Source organism: Aethalodelphis obliquidens, unplaced genomic scaffold (assembly GCF_003676395.1).
Source record: "Aethalodelphis obliquidens isolate GAN/ISIS:26980383/991018 unplaced genomic scaffold, ASM367639v1 scaffold15, whole genome shotgun sequence".
Taxonomy (NCBI): domain Eukaryota; kingdom Metazoa; phylum Chordata; class Mammalia; order Artiodactyla; family Delphinidae; genus Aethalodelphis; species Aethalodelphis obliquidens.
In genome coordinates, this window is record NW_020837959.1 from 2,229,873 (window position 1) to 2,255,632 (window position 25,760).

Genomic DNA, 25,760 nt, shown 5'->3' on the forward strand with positions numbered 1-25,760 from the left:
CCTGCCACCCAGGGAGCCCCTGGAGGAGTAGAGGGCCCGGGGCTCCTTCGGGGCCAGCCGGGAAGAGGGCATCTGCAGGAGAGAGGCAGGAGCTGCCTGTTGGTCACAGCAGTGGCGCCCAGGATGAAGCCCAAGCCCTGGGGCCGGGCAGCTGGGCCTTGTGGGGCTGGGAGCCGTCAGTCACTCGGCCACCCTCCCGACGGCGGGTGCCAGGGAAGGGCCGGCAGTGCCGCTCACCGGCAGGCGTGCAGGGGAGAGTCTGCGCCTCAGTCAGGAGAGGGCAGGTTATGCCGGCTGACAGACAGCGCCGGGTTGCAGAAGCCCAGGCAGCAAAGGTCTGTCTCTCCCTGTGGTCACTCGGGCCCAGGCTCGGCGGCTCTGCCCAACCCTTTCCTGTGCCTGGGGAGCAGGGCACCCGGAGGAGGTGGGGAAAGTCTGGGACGAGGGGCAGCAGGGAATCAATACGGTGGCAGAGCCTCGGAGGGGCCGGTGACTGATCGGCAGGTGTGCAGGACAGCATGTGAGTGAGGGGTGGCTCAAAGGGGACCTGATGGTGCTGCTGGGGACGGGTAAGGGGGCAGGCGAGGAGGTGACGGTGACCTCAGTTTCCTTGCCAGGGGCTGAGGAGCTCGAGTGTCATGGCAGCCGGCTCCTGAGGGGGTCTGACAGCAGAGAGAAGGAGCTGGAAGGGCTGCCCCAGGGGTGGGAGCTGAGGGTGGATCCCCCGGGGGGCGGCTGTCCTGGGGGCCCGGCCAGCACTGCAGCTCCTGCCACCCAGCCGGGTCCCTGGAGCGGCCCCGTCTGCTCACCTCCCCAAAGGCTGGGCCACACCAAGGGGGCCGTGCAGGCGGCGCTGGCGGACGACTTCAACACGCCGGGGGCGGTGGATGCCGTCATGGACCTGGCTCACCACGGGAACAGACAGCTGAAGGCGGCTGCCGAGGTAACTCCTGGGACGTGGCGACAGTTCTGAGGACACAGCAGATGCCACCTCGCCAGCCCCTGGGGCCACCCAGCTCCCAGAGCCTGTGGCCTCTGAGCCACCCCTGCGTGTGGCCCCGTCCTGAGCCGGGGTCAGTAGAGCTGGGGGCTGTGGGGAGGCCCGGCACATGGACACAGGAGCTCAAGGGAGTCTGAGTTTGTCACACAGATGTGAGACGGGGAAGGAAGCCGGGTGGGGACCCCGACTGCCCCCCAGCCCTGCCCGTCCCTGGGCCCTGGCGCCAGGCTCCTCTCAGACGTCCAAGACGCTGGGACGCCCCGAAGGCCACCTGCCGCCGCCGCCCAGGGGCTCCTTGCCAGCACAGGCGCTCAGAGCACAGGCCCCGGCGGCGGGCGGGAGCACCGGCTTCGCAGGGCTGCGTCCGCGCCCACCGGGGGCTGACCTGCCCGGGGTCGGTGCTCTTGCCTTCCAAGAGCCTTCTCTGGGTGACTTGTTGCAGGCGGCCGGTGGTCCCAGGAGCCCTGCTGTGTTCGGTGCCGTCGTGTCCTACGTGGAGCAGTTCTTTGAGACGGTGGGGATTTCTCTGGCTGAGCGACAGGTATGCCCTTCTCTCTTCAGTCCTTGATCGTGGGACTTAATCTACACGCTAACACTGTAACAGCCGCTTCTTCCCTTCAGAAACGCAGATTTTAACGGTAATTAAAGGCCAGACTTGCCACGTGCTTAAGATGTGTTATGTTCCTTAAAAGGGGAACACACGCAGAGCTGGGATTTAATAACCGAAAGAGGGTTCTCAGCAGGACGAGCGTGCACCTCAGCTGCACCGTGAGTGGCGAGCCACGGATTCCGTGCGCACTTGTGTCCGGGAAGGAACCTCAAAGTGTACACGGCAGGCTGCAGGGGACACGCTTCTCCGGCGCCGTTTGAGCTGCCGGCTGGGCCCCAGCTGTCAGGGATCCCCGGGCCTGGCCCCCCTGGCTGCCCACGTCCCTGTCACACACTCCTCAGCAGAGGCCCAGTCCAGGCCCGTGGGCTGTTCGGCCACCGGGTCTCTGGTCCTGTGTGTGTGGAACGTCCCTTGGCCTTCCGTGGCCTTTTCCTGCCCTGACACCCCGGCCCCTCAGGGACTCAGCACATATGACGCCATCCTCTGGCCGTGATCCCCGTCTGTCCCGCGCCCAGGATGTGCACCGTGACCACGCCGCAGAGATCCTTCCTGGCGCCAGTGTGGACTCGGGTCCTCCTCTCGCTCGAGGCTGGGAGGTGGAGTGTGGAGCTGGCCGCGGTGCCACACACGGCCCCATCCCTTTGGCACGTTCTTGCTTCCTGCACTGACGTTCCCAGCCCATCCGGTACCTTGTGTCGCAGGCAGGAGTCGGCCTTTCTCCCAGGAGCCTGGCTGCTCTCGGCGGGGAGGGTCTGGGCACTGGGTGCTCGCTGCGCTTGGCCACAGCTGCTCTGGCCGTAGGCGGGCAGAGCCAGCCCCCAGGATCCTGGGTCCCCTCTCCGTATTGACTGTTACCCCCGACACCTCGACTCCGGTTCCCAACAGTCCTGGGCCACCTCCCTCCTCTGGGCTCCCACCTCCCAACATCACTCCCCCGCTGCCCTCCCCATGTATACCTGTCTCCCCACGGCCGCCGCCTCTCCCCTCACCCCCAGCAGGCTGTCCTCTGCACAGAAGCGTCCTTGCCTGACGCCCCAGGCCAGGGTCCCTCCTCCTCCAGGGGGCCCGCCTCCCTCTGCCTCACCTAACAAACAGCCTTAGGACTGTTGTTCAGGACCGAAAAGGAAACGGCCATAGCTGCCACTTTCTAAAAAATGTGAACAGGCTGTTAACAGGGGAGCCTGGACTGCACACGGGGGGACGCCACCCTGGAGCTCCCTGCGGGCCCCGCTGGGCCACCTGCTGCCGTGAGGCCTGGGCACAGCCCACACTGCCGGGCCGGGGACCTGCCAGCTGAGACCTGGCGCCGGCTGCCCTGGCCGTGCGCGGGGATGTCTCCTAGGACTGTTTGTCAGGCTGTGAGCTTCTCTGGCCTCAACAGAAAGACTCCCGTACCTTTGCGATGGTTTGATTGAGAGACACTGATTCCCTAGTGGACTGCGGCCTTCCCTGGGCGGTCCAGGGCCTGTTGGCAGCTCACACTAGGCTGAGGGGGCCAGGTCTATGCTGGGTCACCAGAAGCCCACCTCCTCCCCGAGCTGGGGCGCCCCCGGAGCCCGCTGGGGGCTCACGTCTCTGTAACGAGCCGTCTTCTACCGTGGGAGCAGTGGCTGGGGATCACATTGAGGTTGAAGGAGTTGGACCGCCGGCCCCTCCTCCGTGGGGCAGGGGGTGGGGGTGGGGTTGGACGCCTGGCAACTTGGAAGGGCTCCGGGCCCATGCCAGCCCTGGAGCTCCCCCGGCCGGCACCCACACTGCTGGTCCCCGGCCCCGGGGGAGAGCGCTGCGGGGCTGCGCCTGTGTGCGCGCCCACCTGTGCGCAGGACGTCCAGGGCCTTGAACGGCGGCTGGAGCGAGCAAGTTTGGTTTCCTTGGTCGACGAGGCCCAGGCCTGCCGGCTCTGCCCAATGACCCTCCGATGCTGCCCGTCTGCAGTGGCAGCTCCCGCTCACCAGCCTGGGCGATCGGGAGACTGGGCCCTTTGGGCGAGGGGAGGGAGACGAGCTGCGCCCCCTGCCCCTCCCCGGCCCGGGGCCCGTCCACTCACCCGGCGCCTGGGCAGTGTGTTTCAGGGGCTGGCGGCCCGGCCGCCCTGCACAGCGTGGTCGAGGAGCTGGTCCGCTTCCGGCAGAAGGTCCGGCAGTTCGCTCTGGCTGCGAGGGAGGCCCCCGGGGAGGCGCAGCGGCAGCTCCTGGAGAGGCAGCCCCTGCTGGAGGCCTGCGATGCACTGCGCCGGGACCTGGCCGCCCACGGCATCAGCATCAAGGTGAGCGCCACCCCGCTCCCGGCTCTGCCCCCGCCCCAGCGCCCTGACTCTCACCCGGCCCGTCTCCTTCCCCAGGACCGGGGCGGCGTGTCCACGTGGGAGCTGCTGGATCCGAGGACAGAAGACCCCAAACCAGGGAGCTGAGGCCACGGGATGCGGAGGCCACAGCTCCCGGCGCGGTTCTGTGTTGCCTCAAGTCACGATAAAAGCTTGATGTTCAAGTTTCTGTGTGGCTGCTCAGTTAACCTTAAACCAAACTGTCACCGCCCCACGGGTGCTCGTAGATGTGCTGGAGAATGGGTTTCGATGGCCACAGACGCAGTTCAGTAAAGTCACATGAGCCCACACCGTGGTCTCTGGCTCCTGAGCCCGGGGCCTGACATCGTGGGACGGCGCTGAAACTGCGAGACCAGGACATCGGCCCTACACGGGGTCCCGGAAGACGTCATGGGAAGGGCAGGCGGGACCCCTTCCCTGGGGTCACCTGGTCTCAAGCAGGAGAAGCGGCCTGTACCCCACGTGCTGGGCAGTGCTGGACTGGGCGTGGGCATACGGTTTTACATTTATTTTCCTGGTTATAAAGTAACGTGTTAACCACAGAAAGCGCCAACAGAGGAAACCCCTGCAAGCGTCCAGCCCGTTTCCTCTGATAGGCTGTTTCACCTGTTCTGTTTGACCTCTTCCTTCAACAGTTGGTTCTTGGGGTACCGTCCTCTGCTGCCTCTGAGCAGACACCACGGGGCCAGGGCTGTGCTCGAGTCTGGGTGACACGGGTGAGGGCACAGGTGTGACAGGCGGGCACGAGGCGGGCAACCTGGGACCGAGCTTGCCGGCGGCCTCGCGCTCCGTCTCCTTTCTGTCGCAGGCAGGGAGCTACAGCTGTTCAGCCAGCCAGCGGGAAGCGGGGTGACCCTCTCGCCGCTTCCCCCAGCTCTCAGCCAGGCCGCCCCATGTCCACCGCTGTGGGGCTGGCACTGATCCTGTGGGCGCGGCCCCGGGCAGCAGGCCAGCACCCGTCAGGCGCCGCGCGGACGGCCTGGCTGGCCCGGCAGCCGCCTTAACTTCGTCACTGACCTTCCTGACCCTGAAAGGCAGGGGGTTCCTGTTCTACAGATGAGGAAGCCCGTTCAGAAGCTCACCTGCTACAAGGGACCCAACCCGTGAACAGTGGAGTCAGAATCCCAGAGGGCGGGCAGGCCCCTGACATGGGACAGGCAAGCAGGGCCGCTCAGTACTCGGGGCAGGCTGTCTGGCCGGAGCCTGAGCTGGCCGCCAGATGTGCTTCGGTGCTGGTGTCCTGGCGCAGTGTCCTCGGCTGGAGCTAGAGAGCGCCTGGGTTTGCAAAGGACGAGGAGCAACTGCTCACCTCGTTCAGAAGCAGAGGCCCTGAATGGTGCTTTCTCAAGCAAAGGGATTCAGGGCAGAAACACAGCAGCTCCCGCGTCGGCTAGTCTTGTCTTCTATGGAAAGAAACAGCTACACTGCGGGCTTAGTACTTCGTTTTAACGGTACTGGTAGGCAGTGGTGAAAACCACACCATTAGACAGACGGGCTTACGTGTTTTCATCTTCCTAGTATCTGAGAATGTCCTCAGGGTTAAGTTGAGAGGTGGGTTCTGGCTGTTTAAGAAAAAAATACAAAACTCTCCCTTGAAGTAAACCAGATCTGCTTTTTAATGAGAGACCGTGATTTAGGCGTAATTCCCCAAAGGAAAAAATGTCCGTGACACTTAAACTCTTCTACAGTTAGATATGAAATAACAATGGTAAACGTTTTAAAGGAAATCTTGAAAGTCCACGACTATTTAGAGGAAGTGGGACCTTTCTGCGGGGAGGTTTCTGACCGCAGAGCAGGAGTCCCTGGGGAAGGACAGATGGACAGGCCAGGCCCCGCCCCACAGAAGGCGGCACCGACGCCTGAGAGTACACTCAAGCACACGTGCTGTAACCAGCCCAGCAGAGATGTGACGGGAGACAGCCAGCTCTCGGGCCACAAAGAGAACTGCCCACACAGACAGCCGCGCCCAAGCTAACCTGATGCAGATGCGACAACTCACTACAGTTTCAGAGAGAACTTCAGAACGTTCCTGAAGCCACACCCACTCTCGAAGCAGAGGGACCCGCCGTCCTGCTCCGTGAGCAGGCATGAAGGCAGTGTTGGTGCCCCCCACCTGCGTGCCATCTCCCGCCCGACCCCGGAGCCCCAGGCGTCCCTCCCACTCCCATGTGCTGCGCTGGGGCCTGTCAGCCAGCACCCGACTGGTGCACAGGCCAGGGGCCCAGAGGCCCTACCTGTGTACTCGGGGGTCAGGGTCCCATTCGCTTCCCTTCTGTGATCTTCCCAGCTGCCTCCAAAAGGGTTTCAGATTTCTCATTATTCTGAAATATTTCAACCAACTGACGAAAACAAGCAATGCTTAATATTTCTGCCCAGATGTGTCCAACCGAATCACGGTTCAAAAAGAAGCAAAAATGAGCTAAAAAATGAATGCCACATCCCTTCGAGGACCTCAGTTTAAAAAAGAAAACATCACTCATGTAGACATTTGAAAACGAGCGATGGGATCCCCCCGAGAGGACTACCGGAGGAGGGGAACTTCCCGCAAACAAAAGAATCGCACAGCAAAAGCCCACGACCTCAGCTGAGCTGGTGACGGACGGTCTCACTGTCATATGATTCTCTTCATTCTTTTCTGATATTGCCCAGAAGCTGAAAAAAGTTCAGGAATACTCTGTTTCCTATCATAACACCTCCAAGCACACAGCAGCTGAGCCAGAAAGTGCTATGTTCCAAGCTCTGACACTGTCTATGTCAACCCGCATGGCACAGACTCACACACCTCCCAGCGGACTCGGATGGACCGGAGGCGGGTCCCGTCACAAATGCAGCTCCCCTGTCGGGGCCACCCCTCCTCCGTCTGCATCAGCTGAGGTTTCGAAGAGTCTGCTGAACGCGGGCCCGAGCTCCCTGATCATGTCCGTGGTGGTGGTGGCGCGGCCGTGCTTCTGGAAGGCTTGGCGGGCACACTGCCTGGTGAGCGCGCAGGCACCAAAGGCAGCCACGAGGAGCGGGCTGGACCTGCGGGGCAGCGGCGTTAGCGGGGCGTCGTGGCCACCGAAGGCCCTCCCTGTCCCTCCTGTGGTCGCCCGGGGACCCACTCTGGCAAGTTCAGTCTAACGTGCCGCTGGGCCTATTAGAAATGCCCGTCCGCCTGGAGAAAGGTTAGGATGCAGCCACGTCCCGGCTGCAAGCCAGACCGGCACTCGGTCACAGGGTAAGTGCTCGGTGCTGTTCTAGGCCCTGGAAGACACCGGAGCCTGGGGACGAGCTGCTTGCTATGTTCCTGGACCCATTACACACCCGCCTGCGCGCACACACCCCGAAGGCCCCCCGGGCCAGGTGTGCTGGGACCCCGCAGCCCGGCACCGTCAGGGTCGCCAGGATGGGCACAGCGAGAGGCCGAGGGCCCTGAGGGGTGGGCTGCCCGGGCCCACCCTCTGCCGGCGACGGCAGACCCCACCGCTCAGGGCGCTGCACCCCGTGGACAGTCATCTCCCGGCACATGCTCTGCCCCTGCCTACGTGTCCCCCGAGGCACCGGTCCCGCAGAGCATGCGCCGCAGACCCCCGAGCAGCACCCCCGACACCAGCAGGGACACCAGAGCCCCCGGGCGAGCGTCCTGGGACCAACCCCTGCCCTGGGGGCTCTTCCAGGAGACACCAGCCCCTCAGCGGAATGTTCCAAGCAGCCACTTATTAAACATGCAACTGCTGAAACAGCACGGGAGGAACAAAGACGTGACTCACCCATTGGTCTTCTCGGGGCCAGCCAGGAGGGCCCAGTGCGCCAGGACGCCCAGGGAGCCTGACAGGAGGTCCCCCTGCCCGCCACACCTGCGGCCGCTGCCCTCCCGGCTGCACGTGAGCGCTGCGGGGTGAGGGGGCCGTGTGAGAGGGGCCGTGCCTTGACGGCAAGGCCGTCACCTTGCCCCCCCCGCCCCGTCCTGACACGGCAGGTGGAGGCCCAGCTCCCCTAACCAGCACCAAGGGGTCTGTGGGGACAGGGTGGGGATGGTGCCCCCGGCCCAGGGCGCCCGCAGCGGCCCTGCCGGGACTTCGTCTGTGCCGTGCCGGGAAGTTTCTATCTCTTGGGGAAACGTCTTAACCAGCTGCTACGCTCTCTCTGTTAGAGTCTAGAGCACCTTCCAGCGTCTGACCCACGGGCTTCAGGGCCACGCAGAGGAGGCTCTCTGCGTCTCCTGTCCAGCGCGTGACAGCGAGCATGTGTGTGTGATGGCGTGTGTGAGCGTGCACACTCTTTCCTGGGCACCAGTTCCGTGTGTACAGCTCCCTCATCAACGCCTGGCGGGCTCTTGCCTCCGGGGCAGACTTCAGCAACAGGAGGACTCATCTGCAGGGAGCAGAGGCGCCACGCACCGAACCCCGGTGCGGACGCGGGCGGGCCGGCTGGGCTCTGCAGCCACGCTCGGGGCCCAGGGGCTCCTGCCCCACCGGCAGCTCCTTGGGTGTCTCGTTTTCCGGGCGTTTTTATAAAACAACAGGAAGCAGTGAAAGACTCAAGCAACTGCATCTGTGCCTCAGGTGAGGCGGCAACGGGCCTGCAGGGTCGCCCGCTGCCCAGAGCCTCTGCTCGGGGCTCTCCTTGCACAGCACGGACAGAACTGCACCCTGTACCTGGTGTCGACCAGGACCAGCATGCATCACTGCCACGTCCCTTTGCAAAACAGTGAGAAACAAGACAAAAATGGCCTTTCCAGAAGCTGTGGTTGACATGCTCACCAGGGAGTCCCTTCTCTGGGGGTAAGTGTGCACGTGTGCCCGTGTGTGACCGTGTGTGAACAGGAGGTCCTCCTGGGGCTGGTGCCCAGCGTGGCCGGCCGACACGCAGCGTGAAGCCCTCGGCCACTCACCCTGCCCGCCATCAGAGATCACATCCTGCTCCCCTTTCTGGACCACGGTGACGTTGCCCAGGGCCTGGCTGAGTCTCTGCACAGATCTGTAGGTGTCCCTGCCATCCAGGGGGTCTCCCAGCTACGACGGAGGACAACACACAGACACAGCTGTCATCAGACACGGGAAGAGCCCATCCACCCTGACCCCGCCTCATGCGGGGAAGGGCCCGCCGGGCACCTGCCGACGGCCGAGCTCGGGCCCCACGTGCAGAGACGTTTCCGTCCACCAGCGGGAGGGAGACCCAGAGTCAGGACTACTGGCCCATGGCCGGGATTGTAAAGGTTTGCGAGGGATGCGACTTCGAGTAATAACGAGCAAACATTTACGGCACTAATACGTGAGGACGCTGGGCTTACATACACAGCTGACCCTCGAACAACACTGGTGTGAACCACGAGGTCCCACTTATATGTGGATGTTCCCCATAGTACATACCACAGCCCTACACAATCCGAGGTTGGCTGAATCCACGGACGCGGGACCAAGGACACGGGGAACCGCGTACCCGGAGGGCCGACTGTGAATCACACTCGGAATTTTGACAGCGCGCAGCCTTCAGCGCCCCAACCCCCGCTGTTCAAGGGTCAGCTGTATTATTTTATTTCGTCCTCACAAACCCTATGACGCAGATTCCATCATGCTCCACACTTTACAGAGGCAGGGGCAGGGATGGAACGATCCGCCCAGGGTGCACGGTGGCAGGAGGGCGGGCTGACCCCAGAGGCCACCTTTCATCCAAATGAAGACACGCTAACTGGAAGATGCCCCATCATTGCACGCACCCGGGAGCGCACCTGTCCACCCACCTCTGCACGTCTGTCCCCGCAGGTGCACCGCAGGACGAGCCCCTCACCCCTGCCCGGGACGTCGGCTGACTCACCACAGCCTCGGCGAGTCTGCTGAACTCCACGTGGTTGGGGGTGAGAACCGCCTTCTGGTAGCCTTGGATGAGGGCTGGCTGCTGAGCAACCAGCCACAGCCCGTCCTGCAGACGAGGACTCACGTCACTGCGAGGCCGCGGGGTCCCCTGGGAGGAGGGGACGGGAGAGGAGCCCACACTCACCGCGTCGATGACGATGGGGATGTCCCTGGTCTTGGACGCTTCTAAAATGCCCTGCGAGGAAGGGAAGCTAGGCTGAGCAAAAAGCCCGTCACCTCTCAGAGAGGGTACAAGAAGCCGAGCAGTTCCTGACGGACTTCAACCTCAGGCCATCAACCAACAGGCAGGAGACAAGAAAGCAAATGCATAAATAATCAGAAGAGACTCTGTAAGGCCAGGCCCCGGGAGCTCTGAACACAGGAGCCGCAGAAGAGAGACTCTGTAAGGCCGGGCCCCGGGAGCTCTGAACACAGGAGCCCACGGGAACCGCCACGCAGCGCTGGGTCCCAGGCCAGCCCACGACGGACAACCCTGGGCCGGCACCTCCAAATTTCCAACAGATACTAGCCCTCAGGATTTGGAGCTGAGAGGCCTGAAGTCTCGGGAATTCCCCAACTCCTTAGTTTTTATCTATTTCTCATAAGTAACACTTCACGTGTTTTCAAACGAATGACCGTAGTAATGAACAGCGCATCACTTCTGAGAATGCTATACTAAAAGTTTGAGGTTTTTCGCTTGAAAATTATACGTGTGTCTGATCAACATGACTGCTGATTATTATGCACCAGTATCTCATGACAAGGGCATTTACGGCGACAGCATGAGAAGAGGACTGCTACCTGATAGACACTAGGTAACAGAAAACTCTATTAGAAGAGAACGGTGAACGAGATACATGACAAGCAGGGATAATTTAAAACACTGGGAGATAAGCCCACGTCCGTAGAGTAGCAGTGAGGAGTGCAACCTCACCCAGCACGGCTGCCCTGCCCGACGGCCTGTTGCACCTGCCGACGCCGGTCTGAGTGCTGGGAGTGTGCCCAAAAGCCCCTTCGGTGGAGGGTCAGGGTACGGGGCCCACAGAGGGCTCTCTCCTTAAACAGTGGAAATGCTCTGTCTGCTTGCCCCGAGTCGGGCGTTACTGTTAGAACCAATTCAGATTTTCTGAGTCTTTGTACTTTCCTCCTAGAGCTCTTCCAAAGACAGCGGCCCAGTGAATGTTCAGACCCGGGAAACGTGAGCCGACACCACGGAGAGCACATTAGTAACATTGCACAGTGTGACACTCGGCCTCCTGACGCAGAGAACGGAGGGCTGGTCTTGCTTCCATGGCTCAGAGGGCCTGTGCACTTGACGCTGTCACGGTCACGGCATCTGGAGGGTCAGCGCCACCAGCACGTGCCGTGACGAGGCAGCAAGCCCTGCGCACACACACATCCAGGCAACCTGCCCTAAGGGAAGAACGGGCAAACGCAGGAGCCAGCCACGCACAGGTCAGGAGGGCTAACGTGGAACAGGGAGCTTTCTACACACAAGGAGGGGGAGTGAGGAGTGGCAGCTCCCCAGAGCACATCCTGGGAAGGGCAGCCCTTGCTGGAGAGCAAACCGCTACAAGCTTCTGGAGAAATCCGGGAGCATCTCTCAAAAACGTTTCAGTTTCGCACTGTGTGGCTGGACCACACTGACCCCACTTTGTCAGCTCCATCTCAGGCCCGCAGCCCTGCTCCTTCCCCTCCCGCGTGAGTGACTGAGCTGTAGCCCACTCGCCAGGAATGCGCCCAAGCCGGACAAGTTCCCTATCGACTTGACCATCTTTCTCTGGTATGAAAACTGGAGGAGTGCCTCTGCAGAAACCCCCCCGGGGGGGGGGGGGAGAAATAAAGTCCAGTTCCCATCAGTGTAGACATGCGTCTCACTTGGGGATCAGATTCTTTCTTCAGAAGTCCCCTTGGACCCTTTCCGTGCAGCTAGGGACACCTGGGTCATCTTCCACCCGATCCTGCCTGTATGTCAGTCGCCACATAAACTTCAGAACTGCACTTCACTCAGGTGCCTGCTTCGTTTTTCAGTCTTAAAAGTTCCTTCTCAGTTCAGAGGATGTTATTCAGTATCTCTACCTTCCACAGATACTCTGATTCAGCAATGGAACTTCTACAAATTTATCCTAAAGAAAACACCCAAAAGAAACAAATAGATATACAGAAATGTTCAAGGCATCACTAATAGAAAAAAATGCTGTAAACAGCCGAAATGAACTAGTTAAATACATTACAGCATATTATGATGAGGCTATAAAAAATAATGAACATCTGCATATCCTGCCAGGAAAAGCCTCCAAGACACATCCATCCATCCAGGAAAACAACACGCTGCCAAAGAGCCCAGACACTAGGAGGGTCCGTCCAGATCCTACAGCCACTAACTCTGGCTCAAAACCAGCTTATGAACTGGAAGACTCAATATTGTTAAGACAGCAGTGATCCCCAAATTGACCTAGAGATTCAAGGTGACCCCTACCCAAATCCCAGCTGTCCATTCTGCAACTGACAAGCTGAGCCTAAAACTCATGCAAACTAACGGGACCCAGAGTAGCCAAAACAACGCTGGAAAGAAGGAAGTTGGAGGACCCATACTTCGCGATTTCAGAACTTACTGCACAGATACAATAATCAAGGTAATGTGGTTACTGGCACGAGGACAGCTGTACAATCGATGGCACAGAAAGGAGAGCCCAGAAATCAACCCTCACACTGATGTCAACTGACTTCCAACAAGGATGCCCAGAGAATTCACTCGCCCGAAGAAGTACTGGGACAACTGGATATAAAACTGGACTGAACCCCTTCCTTAACACCATACACAAAACTTAACTCAAAAGGGACCACAGAGCTAAAAGAATAAAGCTCTTAAGAGAAAACATAGGAGTAAATACTGCGTCAGGCAAAACCCTGAGATAAGACACCAAACGGAGGTGTCGTATGATCCAGCTTCTCCAGTCTAGGTATATACCCCATAGAAAAAAAAACATAAATCCACAAAAAACCTTGGAAATGAGTGCTCACAGCAGCACTATGTGTAATAGCCAGGAAGTGTAAACCACCCAAATGTCCATCAGTTGACGAATGGATTTTAAGAACGCGGTCTCTCCATACCACGGCCCATCACACAGCAACAGAGGGCGTGAAGCGCTGACCACCTGCCACAGCAGAGTAAGCCCTGAAATGACAAACACCACACAGCGTAGGATGCTGTTCCTACGAAGGTCCAGAACAGGCCAGTCCACGGAGACAGAGAGTAGGTTAGTGGTCGCCAGGGGTGGAGGCTGGGAGGAACGGGGGGCAAGTGCTAACGGGCGTGGGGCTTCTTTCTGGGGTGAGAAAACGTCCTCAAGCGGACTGTGGTGATGGCTGCAAACTCCGTAAATATACTAGAAGCCACTGAATTGTAAAATTTAAATTCGTCCATGAGTGCGGCAAAGGTTACTGCCACAGCCACCCCAGCCTTCAGCAGACGCCAGCGTGGAGGCCAGAGCCTCCACCAGCAATACAGCGATGTCTCACTGGAGGCTCAGGTGGCGGTCAGCGCTTTTCAGTCACAAAGTACTTGTAAATTAAAGTACCTACACTGTTTTTTAGACATAATGCTATTGCACACGTAACAGACTACAGTATAACACAAACGTAACTTTATCTCCACTGGGAAACCAAAAAATTCACGTGACCGGCCTTATGACGAGAATTCACTTTATTGCAGTGGTCCGGAACCGAACCCCCAGCACCTCCAAGGTGAGCCCGTGCAGAAGTATAGTGAAATAATCACCAGTCCAGCTAACCCACACAGCCATCACCTCCCCGGGGGAGAACGTAACCTCTCCCCACTGCCCTGACGCCCCGCGCCCGGCAGCCACCCTTCTCCTCTCTGCTTCTCCGAGCTCACCTATTCTGACTCCACACAGAAGTGAGATCGCGCGGCGTTTGTGCTGCTGCCCACTTCACTTAGCATCTCGTCCTACAGAGGGTACATGTTTTAACCAAACCGTTTGAAACAGGCAATAATAAACGGACCAACTATTGGCACTAAAGTTGAAAACACATTTCCTGCTCCGTTCCATCCCCAGTCACCTGTCACGGCCACTGTTTCTCCTCAGTGATCATTCATGGGCTTGAAGAAAGTGAAATTTCCAGCCCCAACTTTAACCCCAAAGGCTGGAAAGATTTTCCGTGGAAGGGACCCTTAAAATTCACGTTCTCACTAAATTCTGGTAAAGCAAACACATGTCTGCCTTTTAAAATGTTCTTTACCCACAGATTGCTGAAAGTCCAACCAACATCACAGCGCCCTACACCTTCTTTCCCTTGAGCTTCTGTTCAGCTTAACTCAAAAAGCAGAAGCTGGGCCAGGAGCCCCTCCAGCTGCTGAAGCAAGTGGCAAGTCAGGGCCACCATGACCGCTAGCCCCCTCGAGGCACGTGGCGACACCTCCCAGGGCTGGAGCTGGGGCAGGTGGTCTGGGGGCACTGAGAAGGGCCCCAACGAGGGCAGGGAGAGCTCAGCAGGTCCCTGAGATGTGTCCCCTCGGAGAGTGACACCAGGGCAGTGTCGGAGGACCTGGGCAGCGGGAACACACAGAATGTGGGGTTGGTGTGCCAACCGAGCTATTTCCCCTGATCCAGGATAGCATTTATTTCTATTTCAACTTTTTGAGGCTAAAAAATTAGTTTCATCTTCTTAGATTAAAGCAGGCATAAAGTTTCAGTAGTAAGGAAGAGCATAAATGATCAACGCAAAAGTAAACGAATGCACGTGTGCCCACGAGGGTGAACTAGGGTCTCCTGCCCACTCCCCCATCACCCAGCGCCGGCTACGCTGGCTTTAGCTGAAAAGGACGGCAGGGGACAGAAGAGAGTGCAAAGGCAGCAGAACAACTGGCCCGTGGGGTCCAAGGCCCAGGGATTTCTAGACCAATGAGGACCTCAGGTGGCCAGAGGAGCACCAGGTTAAGAAATTAAACTAACAAGGGCTTTCAAGAGGACCCGCTGACGACACAAAGCTAGAAGCACCAGAACACCTTTCACGTTTCTCTCTAAGTGCACAGCTTACAGCAACGGTGAGGTCACCAGCAGCACCCTCTCCCACTGGCTCTCTGTGACAGACTCCCACTGGGCCCAGCCGGGCACTGCGCAGAGCGCTGCACAAAGCGTGGCCCTCGGCAGGCCCCGGGGGGCACTGCGCCCTTACAGCGGGCACCAGGAGCAGGCTGCCAGGGGTCCCCAGCAGGAAGGGGTCGCGGGGAGGTGACCGCGAGCCTGAGCGCACGCCCGGCCACTGCTAACCCCGCTCAGCCCGGATGCTGGGCTGGTCACGTCGGGCCCCATGGAGACTTCCTCGGCCACAGCCTGAGACCAGAGCCCCGGGAGTGAAAGAGGGCACCGTTCAGCGGTGCCCTGCTCTGGTTTAAGCACATCCCTACCTTTACGCCTAGTGTCTCCTCTATTCCCCAGACCACGTTCTATCGGTCTCAACTCCTCCTCCAAGACGCACTCAGAGCAACAAACAACGGAAAATGCAATTCCATCAGACTCCCCCGATCTAAGGGCCGAGCCTGTGGGAATAGGCGTGGTTAATAATTCTACACGTTACCTTGACGTTTTCGAGAAGGACGTCGTCTCTGCCTAAGCCAGGCCCTACGACCAGGGCGTGCAGTCGGGGCAACCACTTTTCCACATCTTGGACGGCACTGGGGCTGTCACTAAAAAAGGAAAAGAAGGGCAAAAGAGCTTGAAATTTTCATCTTCTGTTTACTTTATTAATGAAACTACAGATTTTTCCAGATTTCCCCCCAATGTCCTTTTCTTGTTCCAGGACCCCAGCCAGGACCCCACCATAGTTGTCTAGCTTTCAACATTCAGATGCCCCTGAAAGCATTCTGCTAAGTGAAATGAGCCCAAGAAACACAAATAGCGTATGCTCTCTCTTATATGTGGGACCTTTAAAGCAAACAAACAAAACAAAAACACCGCAAAAACACAACACCAAACTCACCCATAGAGAAGAGACTGCCGGTTGCCAGCAGCTGGCGGGGTTGGGCGGGGGGGACTTCTGGGTTTTGTTTTTGTTTGTTAAAGAGCAACAGAGCACTGACACGTGCTACAATGTGGACACCTCTCGGAAACAGGATGCTAAGTAAAAGGCGGCAGACACAAGACCTCACAGATGTCTGATTCCACGCATGAGAAATGTTCAGAAAAGGCAAATGTTCGGAAACCAAGCAGATGAGAGGTCGCCTCAGGCTGGGGTGGCGAGGGGGAGAGGCTTCCGTCCTGGAGTGGTGGGAGCGTCCTAAGATTATCTGCGATGTAACAACCTGGCAAGCATACCACAAACCACTGTACGATTAAAGTCAGTGGATTTTACAGTGAATCCTATCCCAGTAAAGCAGTTCCCTACACACACACGTTAGCAACAGTCCCGGGAGCAATGGTGGAGAGAGACACTAACACCCAAGGACTGATGGGGTCGGAGGCGGCTGCAGGGACGAGGGGCACTGGGTCAGTGGGTGGAGTTTCAAAGGAGCTGGAGGTTTTGGAACGAGAGGTGATGGTCCGGGAGGATGCACGTCCCACCTCCAGACCCAATGGCTGGAGGGTCACCTCCAAAGTGGAAAAGCCACCTCCACTTTGGAGGCTCGCAGGGGAAGCCACCCGCTCTGGGGACAAGCAGACAAGAGAAGGAGGGAGCAGCAGGGGCAGGAAACACGGTGAGAAAAGTGCTGTTTTACAGGAAACGACAAAGAGCATGATGTATGGCGTGATGTGAGGGCAGCATACTCTTGGGGATGAAACTCAAGCACGGAGCCTCTCACTTGCTGGGCCCCTTCCCAGGCCCCGGGAGGGACCCCAGCAGTTTACTCGAGTGGTCCACATGTTTCTGTGAACTCCGCAAAGGTAGGCAGAGGATCTGGGTCTCACCAAAGCTGAGGCAAATGGAACTTCCTTCCCATCAGAAAGAGAGTCAATAATGCAAGGTATATAGTCATGATCATACTACACTTTTTTTCTTTTTTTAAAATTAAGACTCACGGGGGAAAAAGTACGTAAAACACGTTAAAATAAGACACGATGACTCATTTCAAAATAACCTGTGCCAGTCTGGTTCCATCACACAGGCGCACAGATGCAGTGCAGGTGCACTCCTACCTGTGGTGCAGACATCCCCACCTCAGGCCTGCGGGGAGGCGTGTGCCCGGTGGCGCCCCGACCCCCCGTGATATCAGGAGCCCTCCTTAGGCCCAGACCTGATGGCTGCGCGCGACTCTGAGGCCCGGCCGCCACTCTCAGGGCCCACAGGCTACCAGACGGCCCGGCCTGGCCCGCCGCCCAGCAGCCCCGCTCGGGCTGCCGGCGACGCCGCACTGGGGACCCCACACTGGGAGCCGAGGCCTCGTGTCCGGCTCTAGGCACGGGCTCTTCCAGGACCATCCGCAAAGCTCTCCACTCGGCCCCAGGACGCCCTCCAGGCCCCTCCAGTCTGCTCCCAGCCGCCAGCGCGCCGGGCCCTCCCGACCCACACACAGCTTCGCCTCCTGGTTTAAACCAGCCCACGCGCTGACAACTCCCAGATCTAGGCTCCCCTGCCCACCCCACGGCCGCCGGCACATCAGCAGGCCATGGAGATGACAACCTGCTCAGCCCACACCCTGGTGGCTTCCCCACGCTCCTGCTGGGTCTCACGGCCCACCCGCAGGAGGGCGGGGTTGCACTCCGCTGCTGTGGCCAGGCTCTGACCCGCTCCTGTCTCTAGCCCAGCACGCAAGCAACCCCAGGGGCTTACCACAGCCTCCCAGTGGGACCCCTGCTTCCGCCCCGGGCCCCAAGGGCCAGAACCCTTACTATGACCCCCACGACCAGCAAAGCGTGGCCCTGAACCTCTCTGGTCACCCAGCCCCTCCCAAGCACCCCAGGCTAAGTGTCCCCAGCAGGCCTGCAGCATGAGCTCCCACGCCCGCTCCCCCCCAGCCCCCGTGTCTGCGCCCTCACTGGATGCCACGCCCTGCGCCACTGCCCACGGCGACCCTAGGAGCACCCGCCCCCCCCACACACACACACGCGCGCACCCAGCACTCCCCGCCCCGTCCTCCCTGCGGTCCTCAGCACCGCCTGACAAGCTGTTACCTCGTCTGTCCTCCAAAGCTGTGTACGTGGCCCAATACAGTAGACGCTGACCACGCGGGCTTTTACGTGTAATTAAAATCAAAGTAAAAACTCAGCTCCCGAGTCCCACTGGCCGCGTTTCAAGCTCTCAGCAGCCACAGTCTCGCACAGCACCGCGAGAAAAGCTTCACCGTTGCAGAAAGTTTCAGGCACAGGGCTGCCCTGGAGAGGAAGCTGCACGGGAGCAGGTCTTGGGCTGCCCAGTCAGATGCTGTGCCCGCGGAACCCAGGACAGAGTCCAGTAAGCGCTTGCTGAACGATCGAACGGTCGTTACTGCTGCCACGTGAGACACTGTCACAGGCAGGCCCACAGCCCCTCCTGGGCCTAGGACCCACCGGCCATGGCCGACGGGCCACCGGGGCCAGCCCGGGCAGCCCTGGTGCCCAGGTCTCCTGCACACTGTCGGTCTTATTCTGACTACAGACGCGGGTTCATTATCGTTCCCTCGCTTCTTCTGACAGCACCCTCCCACCTGCCCCCTCCCTGCACCGCGGCTGCTGCACAGCGGCTCCACGAAGGCGCAGAGACCCTGTGACCCAGGAGAGTGGCTACAAGCCCCGCGCCCGCCGGGGCCCCACTACTCACAGAACCGGGTGAACGATCAGCTCCGGGCTGTATGACTTGATCACAGGCGCGGCATCCTGGGTGGTGAACACGTGGGACAAGTCCGCGCCCTGAGGAGGGGCACAGGAGGCCGGCTTAACGCGGGATTCGCCCGACAGACACTCAAGAGCACTGGTGGCTCTGGTACAACCGTGCAAATTCCGCAGCACTGTCCGCAAAAGAAAAGCACCCACTGCCGCAGGTAACCCACAGCCAGGAGGCGGCTGAGAGGCCTCCGGCCGGCGGCAAAACCTAAGAAAGGCCTGGAAAGAGAGGCGGACTTCTGCTGCCGCCAAAGAGGCAGGTGGCCCCGCCGGCTCAGGTGGCATCACGATGAGGTCCGCAGAAGCACAGCCCACGTCACAGTCCCTATGCCACTGGGCCTCCAGGACTTGATCAAAACGCTGCCGTGACAACTGCCAAGGTTAAAAGAGGTCCACTGCTTATGCTAGGACTGAAAAGGCAGCCTGGATCACTGTGGTGAAGTACAGTTCTAAAAAAAGTTTAGTTTAAAAGAAAATGAGCCCCATCCAAGTTACTTTGTGGCTGCACAAGAGGTCAGGGTAGATTGAAAGGTGTATCTCTTGGGCCCTCCCTGGGGCGCAGTGGTTGGGAGTCCGCCTGCCGAGGCAGGGGACACGGGTTCGTGCCCCGGTCCGGGAGGATCCCACATGCCGCGGAGCGGCTGGGCCCGTGAGCCATGGCCGCTGAGCCTGCGCATCCAGAGCCTGTGCTCCGCAACGGGAGAGGCTGCAGCGGTGAGAGGCCTGCGCACCGCAAAAAAAAAAAAAAAAAAAAAAAAAAAAGGTACGTCTCTTACCACGATTACCCAAAATGCTATTCAGATTTCTCTGAATATTGAGAGAATACTCAGAAAACATTTGCTTCAGTCATATTTAAATAATCCAACTCTTTACTAGAAAAATCCTGAAAATGAAGCTATGAACAAACATACCACTTTGAGAGCTGAGATTGCTGCAAAATAGGGGGCTCCAGTGTACCTAAAAAGAAGACATTTACAGTCAAAAACTTCTGAGAATGAGGCAAGCACACCAGGCTTATCAGTAAATTACACAGACACGCGGCACCCAGGCACGGCCCAACCCCCGGTAGAAGCTCGGGAAAAGGGTTATTAACACGGATCAGTCCCAGGAAAGCCAATCTTTCCTATGAGGCTCTGAACCATGTCAGGAGAGGCAGGTCCTGGCCAGGTGCTCCAAGGTCTCTCTGAAATGCGTATGTGCAAACTGAAGCCTTGACGGATGGCTTCAGGGGGCTGTACAGAGGTCAAACTTATCGAATTGTACATTTATAACATTTGCAGCTTGCCGTATACCAACCAGACCTCAATAAAGCTGTTAAAAAATGAATCTCCTAGTGTACAATGGTTCGGCAAGATTTACATCAACCGGAATAAAATGGTTATTTTCTATACCAGGAATAACTGATTAGAATATATGATAGCATCTACCATACCAGCAAAAATCATAAAGCATCTAGGAATTAACCTTATAAAGCACATGATAACTCTGTGGGGACATTTTAAAAACCTATTAAAGAACAGAAGAGATGTACACTTGATGAGAGGACTTAATATTATAAAGTCGACACCTCTCTAGACTAATACAGACACAGAAAGCACTTGATTTATCAGAAATGCACACAGACACAAGTAAGAGAAAATGCAACACCAACCGAACAAGACTGGGGTTCTGTCAGCAAGGATGGTAGGGATGTGTGTTAGGGGAAAAAACAAAGCAAAACAAAACAAAACCTGGAGGTCTGAGAAGACAGGGAGAGTTTCCCAAAGGCACTGCAGAGAGAGACAGTGTGCTCGAGGTGACCACAGGCCGGAGCCCCTGGACTGGCTGGCGCCCCAAGGAGCAGGACCCACCCCCGAGAGCAACGCTGAGCAGAGGCAGCGGTCACCTCGGACATGGGGACAAATGAGAAGAGACTCGCACGCCTCCCTCCTGCTTCCACCCGCTTTGCTCGGAATCGCCTGTAACTGTGCTTAAGGGCACTTCAAGCACAGTGAGGAAAATCCGTGAACCTGACATCAGATGAGTGACGGTAACTGTTACGTCAATCCCAGGGGTGAAGAAGAGCTTTGCTAACCCGAACAGGGAAATGCGCTCAGGGCACGCTGCACGTGTGACAGTCTCCCCAGGCAGAGCCACGAACTCGCCCGAAATGCCAAAGGACAGGACAGCGGACATACACGCTCACCCCACAGTGTGAATACAAGCCTCGCTAACGAAAGAAATACATCCCCCTCACTTAGAGCAGTCACTGTCACGATGGGTAAAGAAACACAATCTAGCTACACGTTATTTTAATAAGTACAGCCAACTACATGCTAAACTGTTGAAAATACAAGGCTAGGCAAAGAGCATATCAGTGCAAACAGGAAGGAAGCAGAAACTGGATGGTAACCGAGGTCGAATTTAAGTCAAAGGCAGCAGGTGCCACAAGCAAGGACAAGTTACAGATCTCCATGTGTCGACACAGCAGCATAATATACAAAACGAGAAGAGGAAAAGGCCTCGGGAAAAAGCTAGCATCTGCCAGATTTCACAAGGAACTTGCAGGAATATCTTTAAATTAAGAAAGGAAAGCAAGCAGATGCTGAGTGTCTCTACCTTGACTACAAAGTAACCAAGGCTCACAGTAACGAACACCGTCAGTACAGAGCACAAAGTAAGAGGCAGCAGCCTCACCCAATCGGCGCCCCATGCTTTCTCTGCTACTCCATCAAACGTTCATCACTGAAAACTACTGCCGGAATATCAGAAGACACTCGGAAATGACCCCTGGGGTCCAAACGGACGGACGGAGGGACGACAGGTAGGCGACAGCCAGAGAAGGACGCTGCGTCCGCGCAACTTACTCTGGGCAGCCTCCCACCACGCCTATCCTCCCAGCTTGCCCTTTGTGCTTCCAGGCGGCCAGAGGAGGTACCACATTCCTCACCAGCTGCAAAGCAGCCTCCATGTCCGTTACTGAGCGTGCTGTATGCAGTGGAAATGCTTGATTTAAAACTGAAAAACAGGAAAATGTTCAGAAAGGTAAGTGTCTACCAGCATACATCAAAAACAGACTTGAACAAAATACCCCATTAATCAAAACAAAAGCTGGCTTAATATGAACGCTGTAGATTTTTATCCAATGGTTTCATCATTTCATTTCTATAAGCAAATGCTGTTCAGAAGTAACAACACAACACTACTAATATCGTTGCATGGACCAGATTTACTTCGAATGCATCAGACGTCTTGGAAGTCTACTTAAGCTTTCAGAAAGTTTTTTTTAACGCACTGTTACTTAATGAACTACACATATTTCATCGTAATCTTCCTTCAAGTTTATTAGGTCTCTTCTCCCCTTTGCTACTTTCCACGGTCTATTCAAGCCAGACAGGTGGTTCATGTTATTCCCAATTCATTTTCCAGTCATGGTTCCAACACTCAATTAGATAATCAAATAACCTGGAAATGGCATTCTAAATAAGGAACACATCTTACACTGGGTTCAAAGTGGCATTTTAAAATAGTTTGATCATTGAATTGTCTATAAATAGCTAATTTTAATTGGCCTTTCTTGAAAAACTTCCTGTGTTGTATGTTTTGCCACATTATTAAAAACAGCTCAGCTGTGAGAGAAATCCTGTGTTCTATAGAGCCCAATGTATGAATAGATAATAAAGCATGCATTTTCTCTAGAATTAAAGGATCTTTGCTGATACGAACAACATTTTCACAAAAAAGGCATCCAATATTTTTATCTTCCCATTATCTCAGCAGCAGAGGAAAACCAGACGTGGGTCACAAGTCCAAGTGAAGAACAGAGACTGACTCAGCTCCATACATATAGTAAAACAGCTTTATCTTCTATCACTCTTACAATTTTACTTTTCACTCAACGACGTTGTTCACGTAATTTTCCTTAATGAGCAGATGTAAACGCCTCCTTAGCCAATATATCAGATGGATGCTTAGACCCAAGATGTCCTACCTTCTTCCAAATCAACACAGGATTAAAACTCCAAACAGAATCGCCGTAACCCTAACCCTTTGGCCGTGAAAAGGCACAAGGCTTGCTCAACCATCAGTCCAGCCCCCGACGCCTCTGCCCCGGGCCAACCTGACAGCAGTGCCGGGCCACAGAGGCGCTGACCTAACAGAGCAATCAGCTCTCACTCCCCGCCCCCGGCCCCAACCTCCCGCACGCCCGCCTGCACCCCAGACTCCCAGCCACGCACTCTCTTCGCCACCGTGCACAGCGGCCCTGAGACACTCTTGCCTAGGCTCCCTGACCAGCTGCAGGACAGGAACCGCAGCTGTTACAGGCGGATTTCAGGACGGCCCTGCTGACCGCTGACGAGCTGTCTGTGCGCTTACTGTGGTGCTTGCCATGCATCTGTGTCAAACTTGAACACACCTAGCATAAGGTGACTGGTCAATGTGAGGATATCGGAGAATGGTCTCTCTTCCAAATGCCCCAGAACAATAAATACAGGTGCTTTTTAAAGTCTGGAAATTGTAAAGACAGAATCCAAACTCACCAGTCACTCACGGATCGTTCTGAGTCCCTTACAATGTTTTGGGTTCATTAGCTGCCATCACTTTAAGCAGCCGGCCACACACAGAGCATCCCAAGACCACCCCTGCACCTTCTGCCTCCACAGAATGAGGTATAGCCCCCACCTGTGACTTAAGGGCTGGCCTCCCACCCTCAACCACCTGGAACAGAGTCTGGCACAGAATAAGCCACTCAATAAATGCCTGATGAATTAACGGCATCTTGCCTCACTCTCCTCATTGGGAGCCAGTTTATCCTTCTTTTACAGACAAGGAAACTGAGGCTCAGAGACAGACCTGTGAAGATGCTATGGTTACGAACGGATAAGCCTGGGCAGAAGACACCATTTTACCAAAATGCTGCCATTTTCAGGCAGAAGAATTTTTTTTTAATCAAATAATCACGCCACCAACCAAAAGACAAGTCAAATCCTTCTCAAATGCCTTCTGAAACCAATCTGGGATGGGTAAAAAACATCACTGTTGAGAAGCACAGCGTTTTCACTTTTTAACTGCAATTGTATGACTGCAAAGCACAATCCCCCCTGCTCATTAGGGTTTTGTAACACTCACCTGAGATCAACACCTGTTAGTGAGAGGGCCAAAGGAAGGTCAGTTCAACTTCCCTATACTCCATAGAGAATCAAGTTTCAGCTGGCTTACTGCCATGCACCATTTGGACTTATCCACAGAAATATTGCACTATAAACATCAAAGTTCTTAAGGATAAAAAGGCCTTGGCAAGAGGCAACTTGAAATTTATCCTAGTAAGTAATTTGTCTTCATACAATTCTGAATCTAGAACAGGTCATATCTGTCTGGTTTTGTTTGCTTTAAAGAAGTGTGGCTGAAGACAGTTAAACAGATTTCTTTATTCTGGGCTGTTTTCTAGAATTACTTGCCCCTCACAACTCTGCAATACCAATGTTTCTTGCTTTAATTTAACGTGAACCGTAACTAATCTGGAACATGTGACAGCAATCTTTAAATTAACTGAGATGCCCTAAAGCTGGGATGGGAAGCCAGTTTTTGGTAAACGCTCCGCAGTTCGGCCTAATAATGAAATCTCAAGCCGACTCAGAGAGAAATCTTGCTAACCAATCACGGAGTGTACGAATTTAAGACCAACTGCGACAGATAAAGTATCTCCGAACAAACTGGTGCCCAGAAGCGCCTGGGCTGGTGTGACTGAGTGAAGTGCAGAAGTTGAGGGGCCCCTCAATGCTCCTCAAATCTCCTGAAACTACGGTGCCCCAAACCAAACAGCCAAACCCCCCTAACAGTTACTCTCCGTCCTGCCTGCTGCTAAGGACTACAGCCAAAGCGCGTTTTACCATTTCAGCTACTTTCTGGCTGGGAACCTTGGCTCAGGACCCCCTCCTTTACAAAACAGCAGCCTCTCCACGTTGTTGGGAGAAGTGAGATAATACAACACACTGTCCAGCGGTTTGAAAACTCTTAGGTACAATAATATCCGCAGGGCAAGAGGAGAAAACCATACAGGAGGGGATGGTGCTCCAAGTCGGACGCACTTGTCCCGTTTACGCCTCATTCTTTCTACACAGTGCGCTCTATTCAGCAGCCAAGGCCTGGCCGGGGTCCTCGGGGTCCCTCGGTTAACCCCTCCCCAGGTGGACCCAGGACCCGCGGCGGCGCCTCCCGCCCGGACGAGTAGCCCGCGGCCGAGTACCTGCGTCCAGCGGCGGCCCGTAGAGCACGAGCGCGGCCGAGAGCACCGCGACAACGGCGGCGCCGGCAACCGCAGCCCCGGCCCCCACGCGGGTGGCCATGGCCGGGAAGGCCGGTATCGCGCTTACCTCCCAGGCAGCTCCTGACGGCCCCGCAGCCGGAACTCACAGCCATCCGCGGACTTCCGGTATCCCGGCGGCCCCCGCGCGGCCGCGGGACTCCCCTCCCTCGACGGACTTCCGGGCTCCCGGCCGCCCCGGCGCCGCCGCCGGAAGCGGGCGGCCGACTCCCAGTGGTTCGAGGTCCGGAGTCGCCCCGCCCTCGGACTGGCCTCTGCCGGTCAAAGGCGGCCGGAGACGGTCGGTTTCATCTAATTTAGGTCTCGGCTCAACTGTCGTCTTATCCGTGCGAATCCTTTCTTGCCCATTCTGTATAAGAGAATTCACACCCTCTCTCCCGCCGTCCTGCACCCTTGCCCTGCTTTATTTTAATTCATAGCACTTTTCACTACTTGACATGTGCATTCATTCATTCATTCATTTTCAAAGGTCTAACCCTGGCTAGAAAGTTAGCTCCAATGGAAAAGCTTTATTTGTTCTGTGCTGTGTGCTCAGCACCTGGAACTGGGCACACAGTAGGTGCCTTTTCTCTCTCCATTGAGGTATAATTTACATGACAATTAAATTCACTAAGTTTAAGTGTACAGTTTTATGAGTTTTAACAAATGTATATAATCAGGTTATCACCACCGCATGATTTAGGACATTTCTATCAACACACCCAAATCATGCTTCTGATGCTATTATTATTTTTTAATTTTCAATTGTTCATTGCTTATATATGGAAATACAGTTGATTTTTATATACTGTCATTGTATCCTTTGACCATGCTAAATTTTCCTATTAGTTCCAGCAGATACTTCTGAGATTATTCGGGATCTTCTACACA

General features: G+C 56.3%; 2 protein-coding genes across 10 annotated transcripts in view; one reads left to right on the forward strand and one right to left on the reverse strand.

Moving 5' to 3' along the window:
* Positions 1-4,100, forward strand: part of CARS2 (cysteinyl-tRNA synthetase 2, mitochondrial) — a 35,779-nt gene extending 31,679 nt beyond the window's left edge. For all 3 annotated transcript variants that reach the window (XM_027115827.1, XM_027115828.1, XM_027115829.1), the window contains 4 exons: positions 820-943; positions 1,443-1,541; positions 3,673-3,876; positions 3,952-4,100. In XM_027115827.1, the coding sequence (XP_026971628.1) occupies positions 820-943; positions 1,443-1,541; positions 3,673-3,876; positions 3,952-4,020 (496 nt within the window). In that variant the 3' untranslated portion in view covers positions 4,021-4,100. The remainder of the gene's footprint in view (positions 1-819; positions 944-1,442; positions 1,542-3,672; positions 3,877-3,951) is intronic.
* A 977-nt stretch (positions 4,101-5,077) lies between these two features.
* NAXD (NAD(P)HX dehydratase) lies at positions 5,078-25,008 on the reverse strand. 7 transcript variants are annotated; one of them, XM_027115831.1, is made up of 11 exons: positions 24,813-24,933; positions 21,433-21,583; positions 19,498-19,543; positions 18,525-18,613; positions 15,369-15,477; positions 9,913-9,963; positions 9,730-9,834; positions 8,807-8,927; positions 7,683-7,803; positions 6,716-6,954; positions 5,078-5,495 (listed from the first exon to the last, which is right to left on the reverse strand). In XM_027115831.1, the coding sequence occupies exons 1-10, from the start codon at positions 24,910-24,912 to the stop codon at positions 6,753-6,755; spliced, it is 1,095 nt and encodes a 364-aa protein (XP_026971632.1). In that variant the 5' UTR covers positions 24,913-24,933; the 3' UTR covers positions 5,078-5,495; positions 6,716-6,752. The 7 variants fall into 7 exon arrangements, 6 of the variants coding, with proteins under 6 accessions (XP_026971632.1, XP_026971633.1, XP_026971631.1 ...); XR_003434632.1 differs by lacking the exon at positions 5,078-5,495 and adding an exon at positions 7,035-7,176 and having other exon boundaries at positions 6,839-6,954; XM_027115832.1 differs by lacking the exons at positions 5,078-5,495; positions 24,813-24,933 and adding an exon at positions 24,940-25,008 and having other exon boundaries at positions 5,526-6,954.
* Between the last annotated feature and the right edge of the window lie 752 nt (positions 25,009-25,760).